Raw genomic sequence first — 16,785 nt, forward strand, 5'->3', positions numbered from 1 at the left:
GAGAAGCATATTCAGCAGGTGACAGACAATGCCCAGGATGGTTCTAGTCTCCATAAGTAATCAGGTCCCAGCACATCACCACATACAACAGAAAAAAAAACAATAACCATTATCTCCTTGCTATTGTAGCCTAGAAACATTTCATTCCTATCACATTAATGTCCAGTAATTTCTAGGATTAAGCTACAAACAAAGGAAAGGATACAACACATTGTTGAGCAGATACTTCCTGGATTTCTCATGCTTCAAAATAGCAATGGTGAGCCTCAGGTAGTGAATCTGGAAAGACAGAGAGAGAAGCCTGATCAGAAAGCATATCCAGAGGATAATACAACAAAGTTACTCACCTGTAGCACATGTTCTCCAAGGACAGCAAGATTATTCTTACTATTGGTTGAAGTCACCTGGACAGAACACACTGTGCAACACTCCCTAGCATCCATCGTTCTAGCTGCTTTCGGAAGTGAATGCGCATGTCATCCCACCTTTTGCTTTCACAAGTAACCAGCTTAGTCTAACCTGTACAGCTTATAGAATGCAACTTATGCGGAGGTGAGTAACTTTGTTTTCTCCTAGGACAAGCAAGATGAGTTATTCTTACTGTTGGATGTCCCTAGCTACCAGGATGTCTAACAAAAAAGGGGAGAATAAGCAGGCTTGCAACAGGCAGGGCCTTAGAAAAGTTAAATCACACATAATTTTTTTTTCTTTTGAAGGCAGCCTGGAACTAAAAAAAAAAGATGGGCCTTGGAAAATGAAGTTGGATTCTAAACTCCCAAAAAATTCTGATGGACCATCTGATCGAACCAGCTGTTGTGTCAGGAATCCTGTCCCAAATAGTAGTGAGATGTGAATGTGTAGACTGAAGTCCATGTTGCAACTCTGCACATCTCTTCTATGGAGGCTGATCTCAAGTGGGCTACAGACATTATCAGCTGTGACATGACCCTCTCTACAGTCATCCTAGATTGGACATAAGCAAAAGATGTGCCATCTGCTATCCAGTTAGAAAGAGTGTGTTTGCCAATGGTAGCCCCACCTTGTTTGGGTCAAAAGAAAAAAAAAAGTTGGGTGGTCTTTCTATGGGTTTTAGTCCATTCCTCATAGAAGCCAAGGCTCTCCTGCAGTCCAAAGTGTGCAATGCGCTTTCACCTTGATAGGCATGTGGCTTCAGGAAGAATGCTCGGAGAACTGACCGATTAAGATGGAATTCCAATACTACCTTAGGAAGGAAATTAGGATGCATGTGGCCAGCCTGTTGTTGATCAACTACTTGTGCCTGGAGCTCACTGACCCTATGGGCCAAAGTGACTACCACCAAAAATTAAGATCTCCCAGGTCAGATACTTCAGGACAAAGGTGTCCAGTGGATCAAAAGGAGCGTTTATCATCTGAGTCAGGGAAACATTCAGATCCCATGACGTTGTCAGGAACTTGATGGGAGGCTTCATTAGAAACAAGCCCCTCATAAATTGAACTAAGGGCTGAGCAAAGATGGATTTACCTTCTTCATGATAAGCAGCAATTGCACTGAGGTGAACTGCACAGAGTTGGTCTTTAGACCTAAGTCAGACTAGTATTGAAGGTATTCAAGCAGTTTATGTGTAGACCCTTTTTCACAGTCTATGTCCTTGTCCTCACTCCAAACAGCAAACCTCCACCACTTGAAACCATTGGACCTCCTAGTAGAATATTTTTTGGAAGCTAGCAGGACCCAGGAGATACTCTCTGGGATGTTCACGGAATCTACTACTACCCTCTCAACATCCAAACTATGACGGTTAGGGACTGGAGGTCGCAATGTAGAAGGGAACCACTGACCTGAGTGATAAAGTCAGGAAGCAAGTCCGTCTCCAGGGCCTTTGGAGGCTAGCTCCAGAAGAGGGAACCATATCTGCCTAGGCCACCAGGTTGTGATCTATATCATGGTTCCCTGACCCTGCTTGAGTTTCAGAAGAGTTTTTCCTATCAGAGGTAAAGGAATATACAAATACAGAAAACCCTCACCCAAAATGGAGGAGGAAGGCATTCAAGACTAGTGTTAATAAAAGCCTAGCCCTCGACTATATAGAAGTATACAGTATTCTCTTCTATATAGAGAATACTGTATACTTCTATATAGTCGAGGGCTAGGCTTTTATTAACATATTTTTCTGTTGTAGATTGACGCAGACCATATGACCCTGAGGCAGGTAACGAAACGCTGGCCATCGTTGGTCGTGGTTGTGCTCAGCGTCAAATAAAAAAGAAAAAAAGAAAAATATCGGACTTCTAAAAAGCTAAGTAGTTTTCAAGTTTAGAATGACGTATAGAATATATATTCTCATACCGTAAGAGAAGCATTAAGAGAATGAAAACGATTAGATATATGTAAAAAATATAAAATTTTATATGAGGTGTTTGCCAGTGATGAAACAGCCCAGCCCCCGTGAGCTTTTTTTGCTATACAGCCGGGGGTTTTTTGAGGCAATATCTCTATGAGTAAAAGATTCGATCTTTGGTCAGAAGTAGTGCCAGTTGTGCTCAGATATCTCCTTCATTATTGTATTTGTTATACAAACAGCAGAGGTAGGAGGAGATTGCCTTCCGAATTTATTATAATTGTTTATTCAAGACTAGTGTGTCATGTGGTCCTAGTCTGGAGCAGAAATGACGGACTTGAGATGAGTGGCAAAAAAGATCTGAGAGAGTGCCCCACTTTTGAAAGATCTTTTGGATGATGCCCACATTCAAATACTACTCATGAAGTTGAAGGACCCAACTCAGTCTGTCAGACAGTTGTCCTTTCCTGGCAGGTGTATATATATTTGTAATTGCACTCCCTTGTTTAAATTGCTCACAATTAGCCACCATGACAGAGGCTCCCTGGGAGGTAACATGACAAACATTACATCTTGCAAGTTCCTCATGGTCTGCGACCACTGGGAAGACAAGGCTGTCGGCAAATAAAGATCTGTATTGTCCATCTAGTCTTCCCAACAAGGTGTCCAGAGTTGTATCTGGCACTCTGTGTAGGTTCCACTTTTTCATGATTAAGCAGTCAGCAATTTGCCTTGCCAACCTCATAAGGGCAGTTATATGATACAATATTGGAATGTACCATTGCTTTCAAACCTAAGGATGTGTTCCCCTCCCCCATGCACACTAGCATCATTTATTCATTAATATCAACTTTATGATTCTACCCCTCCCCCCCCATAGAGATATGCAGCACCTGCAATCATAGCACATGCAGAGATTAAAGTATATGCATATCATATCACAATCTCTCCCTGCCAATTTTGGGGCACAGACTATAGAAGTCTTCCTGGCTCCAGTTCTACTTTCCAGCTAGTGGAGTTGCCACAGAAGCATACTCCAATCATGATCCTGATCTGACTGCCATTTACAGGATCCAGAATATACAAGTCTGCCCAGCATTAGTCTTACTTGGCAACCTCTACAGCTGCTGTCAAAACTCAGTCCAGCTATGAGGTAATTTGTGTTTTAATTGGATTCCATCCTTTTTCAATATAGGGATCCTCTGTTTATCCTATGCATTCTTGAATTCCATTACCATTTTTGTCCCTGAGACGGCATTCCAGGCATTCACCACCCTCTTCATGAAAATCTACCATCCTGCAACCTCGACTCATGACATCTAGGTTCTACCACTTCCCTGTCTCTGAAAAAAATTAGTTTGCATATTTATACCTTCTAAGTATTTAAATGTCTATTATATCTCCCCTATCCCTCCTTTCCTCTAGGGTATACATATTGAGGTCCTCCAGTCTCTAAGAACATAAGAATAGCCATACTGGGTCAGACCAATGGGCCATCTAGACCAGTATCTTGCTTCCAACAGTGGTCAATCCAGGTCACAAGTACCTGGCAAAAACCCAATTAGTAGCAACATTCCATGCTACCAATCCCAGAGCAAGCAGTGGCTTCCCCAATGTCCATCTCAATAACAGACTATGGACTTTTTCCTCCAGGAACTTGTCCAAACCCTTTTTAAACCCAGATACGCTATCCACTGTTACCACACCCTCTGGGAGCGAGTTCCAGAGCTTAACTATTCTTTGAGTGAAAAAATATTTCCTCCTATTTGCTTTAAAAGTATGCCCATGTAATTTCATTGAGTGTCCCCTGGTCTTTGTACTTTTTGAAAGAGTGAAAAATCGATTCACTTCTACCCATTCTACATCACTCAGGATTATATAGACCTCGATCATATTCCTGTCCCCCCCACCCCATCTCTTTTCCAAGCTGAAGAGCCCTAACCTGTTCTCATGCATGTTTTAGCACAAGCCCCCATATCATTTTTGTCACCTTCCGTGTTGGATCCCCTGCATAATGCATGTTCAATAAAAGTTCACAATACACCAAGCTTCTACTGGAAGTCATTTGGTCGCCCCCTAACAATCTGTACTGACATCATGCAACCTATTTAAAACCGGATGTTCCAGTGGCAGCCATGTTTTAAAAGCGAGTGGATGAGCAGAGATGCCAAAGTTAAATAAGATTACTTTTATTTATAGTGATGTTTTTAAGTGCTAGTTTCAATTGATTTTGACTGATGACATTCATATGAATGTTTTAGATTAAGCTGGTCCCGAATACCCTGAAGCAACATTTCTTTGAGAAACACTGGCCACCATCGGTAGGACCCTGTAATAGTGCTCGCAGCTTGAGAAGTTTACAATGATCTTCAGATCACACATTTTTTGAATGTATAAGTATTCACATTTAACATTTAAAAACTGTATTTATATTTGACAGTTTAAAGTTTGATAGGTGGAGGTTTTTATGCCTAGGTGGTGACCCACAAAGGTTTGCAGGGAATCTGTACCCCGAGCTGAGTTCTGAGGCTTTTCCTCCTATTTTCATTTATTGAGTAAATAAGATTGTGAAAATACAAGTGTGTGTGGTGAACTATAAGCAGATGTCGTCAATATGACGTGATTCTAGCATACAATTTATACTATTTATTGAAGTGGACTGATTTTTGTATTTTGTGAAGTTAGATGTGAGCTCACAGTTTATTTTTTTATTTTGTAATTTATGATGAACCCTAGTATTTCCAGCACCTGAATGGTCATGTGCACTGATTCCCTTGCACCTTCTTCTGATGTGCTCTTGATCAGTCAATTGTCTAAACAGGAAAACACATGCATGCCCCCCCCCCCAAGTTTGTGTAAGGATGCTGTGATAACTACTAGGCATTCTGTGAACACCATGGGCACAGATGCTAGGCCAAATGGAAGTACACGATATAGGTAGTGATATTTCCCTACTAGGGGTCTCAGATACTTCCTGTGACTGGGATGTATCTGTAAGTGGTATAGCCATCCTTTAAGTCCAGACAGCATAGTCATTACCTACAAAAAGGTACCCAGGGAAATCATCCTGAACTTTTATCTGGCCAGATATTTCTTCAGGGCCCTGAGATCTAGGATGAGATGAAATCTGTCTGTCAATTGGAAGTACTTGGAATAAAATCTCTGTCCTCTTTCCTCTAGTGGAACAGGTTTGACCCCCTTGACCTGTAAGAGGGTTCCTTTGTAAGAAACTCCTGATGCTGAGAGCTTAATTTTGATGCTCTTGGTTGGTAACTTAGCAAAAATTCAAGAATGAAACCTGTTTGGACAATTTTCAAACCCCCACTGGTCTGAGGTTACAAGGTGCCAACTTGGCTAACCAAAATTCAAAAATTCAGCCTCCCTTTTATCAGTAGGTTGCTGGAATTGTTACTTTGATTGAGGCTATACTTCTTAAAGCCAGTCAAAAGCTGGTATCCTGCTTTGACTAGGGGGCTGTCTGGGCCTTCTGGGACCTCTGTTGCCTAGGGTGATCTCGAGAGAGGATACCTATGCTTTTGAGGGTAGTAGGTCCTCTGTTGCCTTCTACCACAATACCTCCTAGATGTGGAGGCTGAGCTGGGAGCAGGCTTGGAAAGTGACTTCATGGCATCTGAGTACTTTTTTTAATGAGGTCAGCAGTCTCCTACACTTTGTCACCAAAAAGATTACCTCATGGCACAGAACGTTCGCCAGCTTCTCAGAGGTCTGTGCATCCCAAATCCCACAGCAGGTGCTGTACTGAAGGCATCATAAGTTGCTCAAACTAGGTAGTTTCTGCACTCCTGTTCTTTGGCTACTAGCCTGTGGAATTCCTCATCCTTCTCCTGTGAAAGCCGCTACAATGTGCACTACATTTCACAAGTGCATGCTCATTATGAAATAATAAAAAGCAATGCGGGATGTCAGATAGCATTCTGAAAAACCTCTATCCCAACAGATTCCAAGGTTCTAGCCTCCTTCCCCAGGGGCACCAAAGAGTGAGGCTTTAGAATTCTTGACCCTTTTGAGAGAAGATTCGACCATCATGGAACTGTGAGGAAGCAGAAGCTTCTCAAATCTGAGAGCCTTTTGAACTCTGTACATGGAATTAACCTTCTTATTCACCAGCCGTGCAGAGAGGAAGATCTCCCACTGCTTCTGCACAAGCTTAAGGATTCAGTGCATGGGCACTGTCACAGCCTCCATTGAGGGGTTGTCAAACTGAAGGATGTCCAATGTCTCAGCCCTGGGCTCATCCTCCATGTCCAAATCAAATGGGCCGGACTTAGCCATCTCACTGATAAAGTAAAAAATGACAACTCCTCAGAAGATTTCCATCTTTCATTTCGCGGGAAGGACTCTGATGGAAGAACAAGGGACCCATTTTCCAAGGAGACCTCTGGTGCTTCTTCAGATACCCAAGAGCACTCTGAGTCTGATTCACAAAAGTACTCCCCCGGAAACATTTGCATCTCTGCCTGCCTTGAATACCAAGGTCAGGCCTGAGCCTGGGGCAGCGAGATAATAAATATTCCTTATGTATTAGGGAAGCTTCCTCCCCTGAGGGACTGGAAATAGACACTAGGTTCAATATACATCAGCTCCAAAGCCCTTCAAGGCTTCAATATTGATGCACTACATATAGGCAGTGTGCGGACCTGAAGAATAGGCTGAACCATCTCAGGTGTCAGCATCGATGCTCTTGATAAATTGCCTCCTGAAGAGCAACTAGGCACTCCACCTGCTCCTGGAGAACATCCCTGAGCACCTCCTCGAGGGCTGCTGATCGACGAAGGCTGAGACTTGGCTTCGTCTCATAGGTACAAATCAAAGTAGGGTATACACAAAAAGTAGCACACATGAGTTGTCTTGTTGGGCAGACTGGATGGACCGTGCAGGTCTTTTTCTGCCGTCATCTACTATGTGTTAGCCATGTCCTTCAGTACCACCTGGTCTTGGCTCAATGGAGACTGTCGCACCCCATTCAGTTCCTAGGACAGTGAGTGTCCTCACATTGGGGGGGGGGGGGCACTTCAAGAATACTGATGACCTCAGTGCCTTTGACTCTGTGCTTTTAAGGGTATCAATGATGATGCCTCTGACCTGCATCCAACACACCGCATTGGTGTGTGCTCAATGTCGAAGGTGTTCTCTCTCAGTGCCAATGCATCCCCAGTAATTGAGGCAGCTCTCTTAATCACCGAGACTGATGCCTCCAATGCCAAAGTCAATGGGAAATACTTCTCGGCACCAGAATTTTGTTTGTGCTGCCTCTCATGACCTTTGAAGCCTCTTTGTAACATCTGCAAACATAATTTACAGATAGAGGAATCATGATCAGGCATAGACAGTGAGCATCTGTAATTTTGAGGCTTGGTGGAATTTTATTGAAAATTTTAGGTTGTTCCATGCAAAGCAAAGGAAGCTTAAAAGGTACCCCAAAAAACGTACCTCATGAAAAAAAACTGACAGGAATAGAGGCCCCATGCAACAAGAGATATACACTAGCCACCTATCCGAGGAAAGCTGGTAGGAAAAAAATGGCAGGAAAAATTTATCTTGCAAGAAAGAAAGAAAGGGGGTAGACCAATCAAATTCCAACACAAGGGCAAATGTTTAATGAATATTTTGATTTTATTAAACATTTTTCTTTGTGTTGGAATTTGATTGGTCTACCCCTTTCTTTATTTTGTTTTTCTCTTGTTTGGTGTGCTCGGGGGTTCCACTTTTTTTTTTCTCTTGAAACACAGTGTGAAGGAGAGCTACACAGCAGGTCTTCACTGCTCTATGGAAAATATGAACTTGAGCTGGACCTGCACAATGGGGACAGGTGTGATTTCCAAAAGCTCCTAGAACAGATGCTGGGGAGCTTTCCTGTGTGGGCTCCATCCACACGACATCACTCAGCAGTAAGAATAACTTCTTCCTGCATGTCCTCAGAGAACAAGAAGCTCCAGGGTACATAAAAAAACAGCAGACATAGTTCCAGTATTCTTCTTGAGCTTGGAACAGACACTTAACTGTCAAAGTCTATAAGAAGGGACCTCAGAATACTCTGACTCAATTCTATAGGAACCAACCCCACCAATACTGTGTCCATCTCTATTAAATTACTTTACAATAAAGTAAAATGACCATTATAACCTTTTCTTTCTACTGAGCACTGGCTTCCAATCTCTTTTCGTACATCTTTTAAGAACTTGCTTACTATACATCAGATCTATTACTCTGGTCTTCTCATTTTTTTATTTCAGATCTTATTCCGTACCCTCTGGTCAGATCTGTACATTCTTCACAACAAAATATTTTCACTATTCGCTCTCATCAACAAAGTTGTCTAAATGCTCACTACTCTTCTATATCTGTGATGGCCCCCATGCTATGTAATTCACTTTTATATTCGCCTAGAATCTTCCTTGACCAAATTCAAGGCTCAGCTAACATATTTTCTATGAAAAGCCATTTGGTTGAAATTTCTTTAACAGGAATGTACTTCATTATTTTTGGTGTGGCGTATTGCCAGGTGCCGAACACGAATGTATTGTCTTCCCTTACCTTATGTGTTTACTTGTAAGATGCAGTTTGTATTTTTTTCTTTTATACTAAATTTATATGCAATATAATTTATATATGATGAAGTAGATACTCAAAGTGATTTAACTAGCCAGGAGATGCTCCTGGACCTTTTAAATCACTCAGTTGGGGCTAAGCAGGGATATTTAGCAAAAATCAGCAGGTCTGCTGAATATTCTCACTAGCCAGCCATCCCCTAACCTGGCCAGAATCTTTTTTTATACAGGTCCCTGCCGATATTCGGCCAGGACTCATATAAACATCTTATGTGGATCTGGCTAAATATTGACCAGGACCTGCATAACACACGGATACTCAATACTGGTGCCCGAACATGGCCTGGCAGAGAATATTTGGGTATAACACTGACCACCTTGAGCTGAATATTGACCAGAATGTATTTTTTAATCTCCCCTTTTGTGCCTGTTGTGTTCTACATGGTATCATTTTTTTTTAATTATAGTCTTCAGCTTATATTTTAATCACCTATTTCTTGTAACTCACTTACATTTCTTTCTGGCTTTTTGCGGTACAGTAAATAAACTAACTTGAAACTTTCAGTGCAATGAGGCTGTCAGTGACTCTCGTGGAGAGCTTTGGCTCCTTGATAAAAGAACCACAAGCTACAGCATGTAATAGAGAGACAGAAAAGAGAGAAATGCTGGATGATTTCGCAGATCAAAACTTTCCATGTGATGAAACAAATTCTCATGCATGTATATTTTCAGTATATGGAAGACATGGAATAGGGTATTATTTAAACTATTATAGCTTGTTTATGAACTCTCTCCCATTTAAGGTGCCAGTGGACAGCCACTGCCAAGTTAATTTGAATACCGACACACCTAAAGATAAATTTCTTTATTTAAAAAAAGTGGGAAATGGAACTACAGGCAATAGTCACCGATTCACAATGGCTTACTATTTGAGATAATAATAGAACAATATCCATCCCTACTAGTCACCTAGATACGTAGTGTAAGGTACCCTATCAAACTTGACTGAAGCTCAATTAAGTAACATTTAATCAGAGACTCCATGTTAATGCTGGAGAGGTTGCACATTTATAGTTACTTTAAAAAAAACAGCTTGTGGGACTAGGTATGCATACTGGTGAAGAAAACACATCCTATGTTTGTACTTTGTTTTGTGTGTGTGTGGGGGGGGGGGGGGGGATTTCACTGAGATTATATTGTACGGATTGGCTGTCGTATTCGGAGGTTTTGTTTGTAATTACAGAAAAACAATAAAAAGAAAGTCAAAAAATATATACAGCCAAACACTAGGATCCATTAATAATCTTCCCAGTCATCGGGAATTTTTGACTGAAAGCCAGAATACTGCTCAGGAACATCTGCTTACCTGTAACCCCAAGTCAGGAATGATGGGAGAGAATCGGTAAGCACGTAACAGGGACATCATCAGCTGCTTCAGGCACTCATGCACTTCATAGTCCTACAAAGTGAGAAAAGCCCCTCTTAACGAGTAAACATCGTAGGTGAGATTTCAAATTGTATCTGCACCTCTCACATTACAGGAAGAGAGAGCACCTCTAGCACTTCTAATAATCACTAAGAGGTAGGACTGCATATTAATCACTGTTAACTGTCCGATTGCCTTACTTATTAGTTGCAATTAAAAAATAATAACAACCACCCATCCTGTCAACATCTCTCCCTCTCATCAGTCCCCTTCCTCCCCTCATCCAGGGCATGAGCCAGCATTTCTTGCACCATTCCCCTTTCATCCATAATTCAACAACTTCCCCTCTCTAAACCCCCCCTCCCCCCCAAAACCACCTCCCGGGCCTTCCTTAAATTTGGTCTTCTCTTGGTCTTCGTCAGCAACAGCAATACTCATATGCTGCCTAGGGCCTGCTCCAGAGCTTTCTCTGACCTGTGCTCACCCATGTGGAAAAAGGAAGTTGTGACAGAGGGGGCACAATATATACATAAGTATTGCCATACTGGGAAAGAACAAAGGTCCATCAAGTCCCGCATCCTGTTTCCAACAGTTGCCAATCCAGGTCACAAATACCTGGCAAGATCCCAAAAAAGTACTTAACATTTTATACTGCTTATCCCAGAAACAGTGGATTTTTCCCAAGTCCAATTGAATAATGGTCTATGGACTTTTCCTTTAGGAAGACATCCAAACCTTTTTAAAAACTCTGCTAAGCTAAACGCCCTTACCACATTCTCTGGCAACGAATTCCAGAGTTTAATTACACGTTGAGTGAAGAAACATTTTCTCCGATTCGTTTTAAATTTACTACATTGTAGCTTCATCACATGCCCCCTAGTCCTAGAATTTTTGGAAAGCGTAAACAGATGCTTCACGTCTACCCGTTCAACTCCACTCATTATTTTATAGACCTCTATCATGTCTCCCCTCAGTCGCCTTTTCTCCAAGCTGAAGAGCCCTAGCCGCTTTAGTCTTTCCTCATAGGTAAGTCATCCCATCCCCTTTATCATTTTCGTCGCCCTTCTCTGTACCTTTTCTAATTACGCTATATCTTTTCTGAGATGTGGTGACCAGAATTGAACACAATATTCGAGGTGCGGACGCACCATGGTGCAATGCAAAGGCATTATAACATCCTGATTTTTGTTTTCCATTCCTTTCCTAATAATACCTAACATTCTATTTGCTTTCTTAGCCGCAGCAGCACTCTGAGCAGAAGGTTTCAAAGTATCATCAATGATGACACCTAGATCCCTTTCTTGGTCAGTGACTCCTAATGTGGAACCCTGCATGACGTAACTATAATTCAGGTTCCTCTTTCCCACATGCACCACTTTGCACTTGCTCACATTAAACGTCATCTGCCATTTGGACGCCCAGTCAACCAGTCTCGTAAGGTCCTCTTGTAATTTTTCACAATCCTCTTGCGATTTAACGACTTTGAATAACTTTGTGTCATCAGCAAATTTAATTACTTCACTGGTTACTCCCATCTCTAGGTCATTTATAAATATGTTAAAAAGCAACAGTCCCAGCACAGACCCCTGGGGAACCCCACTAACTACCCTTCTCCATTGAGAATACTGACCATTTAACCCTACTCTTTGTTTTCTTTTAACCAGTTTTTAATCCACAATAGAACACTACCTCCTATCCCCTGACTCTCCAATTTCCTCTGGAGTCTTTCATGAGGTACTTTGTCAAACGCCTTCTGAAAATCCAGATACACAATATCAACCGGCTCACCTTTAACCACGTTTGTTCAGCCCTTCAAAGAAGATGGGTCAGAGAGAAAGCTCTTGAACAGGGCATAAGCAGAATGTGACTATTGCTGTCGCTGCCAGAGACCAAATTTAAGGTGGACAGGGAGGGGGATTGAGAGAGAAGGAGCTGTCAAACTGTGGGCAAGTGAGGTAACGTGCACGGGGGGAGGAGATGCTGAACCACCTGGGGGGAGGGGAGATGCTGAACCACCGGTGGAGCAGGAGGAGAGTGTGTGGGGGGGTACAGATTCCAGACCATGCACTGGTGGTAGGGAAGGAAACAGAAATGGTGACTAATGGGAGGAAAAGAAGGATGGAAAGAATGATAAGAATCTGGGGGTGGAGGGGAAAGAGAAAGAAATTTTGCATAATGGGCAGGACGGAAGAGGAAGAAATACTGGACTCACAGGAAGGGAGAAGAGAGAGAGATAATGAAAAATAGTGGGGCTTGGGGGAGAGGCCCCACGAGGAGGGAAGACAGACAGATAATGGACCTATGGATGGAAAGGGAGAGAGCCAGGAAAATGGGTGACCGGAAGGGATGAAAGAAGGAGAGGAGAGAGAGATAATGGACCTGGGAGTGAAAAAGAGTAGAGTGGAGGAGTAGCCTAATGATTAGTGCAGCAACCTGAGAACCAGGTAACTGAGTTTGATTCTCACTGCAGCTCCTTGTAACTCTGGGCAAGCCACTTAACCCTCCATTGCCCAGGTACAAAAACAGTACCTGTATATAATATGTTTAACCACTGATTGTAGCCAGAGAAGGGTGGTATATCAAATCCCATCCTTTTTCTCCTTTCCCCTTAAAAAAGATATGTTGGATCCCAAGGGTAGAGGGAAGGGAGAGAGTTAGGGAAGGAATGACAAAAGGAAGAGAACATACTTGGGGGGTAGAGAGGAGGAAGGGAGAGATGCTGGACAACAGGTGGAAGGAAGGGGGGAAAAAGATGTTGAACAATGGGAAGAAGATACTGGTTCTTTAATCATTCAATTAATCTCAATTAAAATTTTGAATCAAAATGTAGCCCTTGAACATGGAGACAACATTCAGTTAGAAATGATGTGCTATATTTTTTGTGCATGCTACAATTGTTTATTTTTTTTGTTGAACGAGTACAATTTTCCCTGTTACCACACAGGGAAGATTTATTTATTCATTTATTTAAAACACTTCTAACTAGTCTATAAACTAGGTGGTTTCCATAAAAACATACATACTAATGTAAAACAAAACATTATCAATTAACAGAAATATAACATAAAATACTACTAACATAATCCAAAACATAAGGTGCTGCTGTCATAACTTCTAGTACTGCACTATATCAACAGTATGCGTGAACAAAAAGCTGTGTTTTTAATAATTTCTTAAAATTGCTGGAAACTAATAGTTGAGCAACGCTGACCTGGAAAGGCTATAGAAAAAGCAGAAACCCGAATAAAGCCATAATGTACTGAAGACACCAATTGCAAACTCAGTTTTGAGACATTATACTTCATGCTGTAATTAGAGAATGGCACAGGGGCGGGGACCCACAGTAATCGCGGGGATGGGGACAGAGCCCACGAGAACGGGGATAAAGTTTGTCCCTGTGTCATTTTCTACTTGGAAGCCTGTTAATGAACTGGATTGCTATTTGTGTTTGAGTGATGCGGACAACAATATTTTGATTTTTTGGAAAAACAAGCAAACATGCTGGCCACAACTAGCAAAATTTTCATGGGGGATCCTGTACATTCCTGCTACCAGCACATCTAAGAAGACATCTTCTATTGCAGGAAGGACTGTGGAAGACAGGAGAGCTAGACTGAATCCTGAGATTGCTGATGACTTCTTATTCATCCACAGATTAAAAAATCGTAACAGTGCTTCATAGGGCATATTTCTCCCCTCTAGGGAATACAGAACGGGTTGTATTTTGTACCCCTGGACATTTTAGCAGAGTGGATTAGGATTCCTTGGGGTAGTAGAAATCAGCTATTGTTAGGGTTGGAACTTTAGAGGGTGGTGGTGAGGAGCGTTATTATAGCTGCTCACTGTTATTATTGCTTTCTATTTGTAACTTATTCACTATAGTTGCATAGCATATTGTTCCTTTTCATACTTTAATAAAAAGATTTAAATACAAAATCATAATTGTTCAAGGCTTCTGCAGATGAGGACAGAGCTCATGAAGACAGGGCAGGGACGGGGACAGAACCTGCGGGGTCAGGGTGAGGACGGAGACAGGGCCTGCGGGATGGGGCGGGGATGGAGACAGAACCCACAGGGACGGGGGCCAAATTTTGTCCCCGTGTCATTCTCTAGCTATAATTATGGGGCTACACAGTCACATCCTGGGCACAAGCCTATCTCAAAAAACTACAGATTAGTCAGACAGTCTAAATAGCAATGCAGTTTGACAGAACTGATGCTTATTCACTATTCACCTCCACTATCTTGTCCCATTTTGCCACATATATATAAGCTTTCTGAAAACACCACATAGTACTGGCTACCTACTGACATCTGTGCCAAATGTTAATAAGGAGAGATGTGGAGTCAGTTAAGGCAAAAAATGAGGTCTTGGTGTAGTAATCTGAGTGTGCATGTTTGTAGGTGTAAATATGAGTGCCAAGTGTGAGACTATCTGCAGGGAAACACTAACCTCCATGAGCAGCCACATGACCTCCAGCAGCTGCTGGATGAGGGGGTGTTCTTCCACAGACCCTCCCCCCTCCAGGATGCTCAACAAGAAGTTCATCAGACCATCTTTCACCAGGTACACTTTACACTGAAGATATAAAGCAGCTAGTTAGCCTGACAGATGAAGTAGTTTCCCTCTAGGTATGCACAGTAGAGAACGGATAGAAGATTCTTGGGTCAAAAAATATATATTAGATAACAATGTTAAAGAAAAGAAATACAACTTAGAAAAGTAGATTGACAATAAGGCTTCCTATGGGCTGTGAGGATCTTTAAGCAATCCTTAACCGTTCCCAATTAATATAGGCAATTTATCCAGAATGTCTCCAAGGTAGTGACTCATCTAACAGCTAGGCCCAAAGCTCAGGAGACCTTTGAGAAACTGAAATAACCTTTTGCTTCTGTGCCTCTAAGCCATCCAGACCCATCCAAGTCATTCAACCTGGAGATGGATGCATCAGAAAGTGGAACTGGGGTGGTCTTACTGTAAGAGTGATACAATTACCACTAGAAGTGATAGAATAGAAACAAGTAATTACATTATGCCCGATGGATGTTTATTATTTATCACATCTCGTAATGAACTAAACTGAGTTTGGACACCCAATATATGTATGTACCATAAAACACATAGCTCATAAAAATAACAGGCAAATTTATTTACATGAATGAAGAAATATTTACAAGAGTAATGTGCAAACAAATGAAAAAAGAAAGAAACAAATAGTAACATTTAGAAAATCGCAGAATTAAAGTAAAGTATCAGTTCTCTAAAATATTGTACAGAACTAATCAGGTCATAGTTAAGACAAACACACATAGCTCTCTATGGCAAACAACCAGGTCACCAGGAAGATCATTTTCAAAGTACTTAGACTTACAAAGTTCCATAGGTTACTATGTAGCTTTGTAAGTTTAGGTGCTTTGAAAGCACACCTCCTGGTCATTACCCGAGGGAAAGCAGTTACAGAGCTTGCCTTATGACCTTTGTGATAAGATATAAGAACATAAGTGTTGCCATACTGGGACACATCAAAGGTCCATCAAACCTAGTATCCTGTTTCCAGCAGTGGCCAATCTAAGTGACAAGTACCTGGCAAGATCCCAAAACAGTAAAACAGATTTTATGCTGTATATCCTAGAAATAAGCAGTGGATTTTCCCCAAGTCCATCTTAATAATGGTCTATGGACTTTTCTTATAGGAAATTATTCAAACCTTTTAAAAAATCTGTTAACTGTTTTTTAACCACATTCTCTGGCGATGAATTCCAGAGTTTCATTATATGTTGAGTGAGGAAATATTTTCTCCGGTTTGTTTTAAGTTTACTACTTAGTAGCTTCATTGCGTGCTCCCTAGTCCTAGTAATTTTGGAAAGAGTAAACAAGCGATTCACGTCTACCCATTCCACTCCACTCATTATTTTATAGACCTCTATCATATCTCCCCTCAGCCATCTTTTCTCCAAGCTGAAGAGCCCTAGTCGCTTTAGTGTTTCTTCATAGGGAAGTCATCCCATCCCCTTTATCATTTTCGTTGCCCTTCTCTGCACCTTTTCTAATTCCATTATATTTTCTTTGAGATGTGGTGACCAGATTCTGCCCATGGAGAATAGCCAGGTTCCAATGAGTCATTGCTCTGACAGACAAGATGAATTGATGCCTTTTATACCATTCTGATAACAGCACTGTTGCCGATGTCTTGATAACACCGTGAGAGATGATTGGTTGTGTCCTGTTTGTTATGGTTTACAAAACCAAAGGAATGTCTTTTCATGTCAATCTCGATGCTTTTCTTGAAACTCTGGGCTCCGAAGAGACTTGAGGTCAACCTTTTGATATCATCCTCAATGCTTTCGTCAAATTCTGGCTCCAAACAATCTTGAAGGTCATTGTGAACAAGAACCTTACATATTTCATAGTCTTGCATCAGCCGGGTTACTTAACAGGGACCCGGGAATGTTTGGACATGTAAATGTC

The 16,785-nt window shown here is 41.6% G+C and overlaps 1 protein-coding gene across 3 annotated transcripts in view; it reads right to left on the reverse strand.

Annotated features, from left to right (window-relative positions):
• Positions 1–16,785, reverse strand: part of RNF123 (ring finger protein 123) — a 594,888-nt gene that overhangs the window by 383,325 nt on the left and 194,778 nt on the right. For all 3 annotated transcript variants that reach the window (XM_030205297.1, XM_030205296.1, XM_030205298.1), the window contains exons 13-15: positions 14,770–14,895; positions 10,257–10,349; positions 206–279 (exon numbers count right to left, since the gene is read on the reverse strand). In XM_030205297.1, coding sequence (XP_030061157.1) covers positions 206–279; positions 10,257–10,349; positions 14,770–14,895 — 293 coding nt within the window. The remainder of the gene's footprint in view (positions 1–205; positions 280–10,256; positions 10,350–14,769; positions 14,896–16,785) is intronic.

This window comes from Microcaecilia unicolor, chromosome 6 (genome assembly GCF_901765095.1).
Source record: "Microcaecilia unicolor chromosome 6, aMicUni1.1, whole genome shotgun sequence".
Lineage (NCBI taxonomy): Eukaryota > Metazoa > Chordata > Amphibia > Gymnophiona > Siphonopidae > Microcaecilia > Microcaecilia unicolor.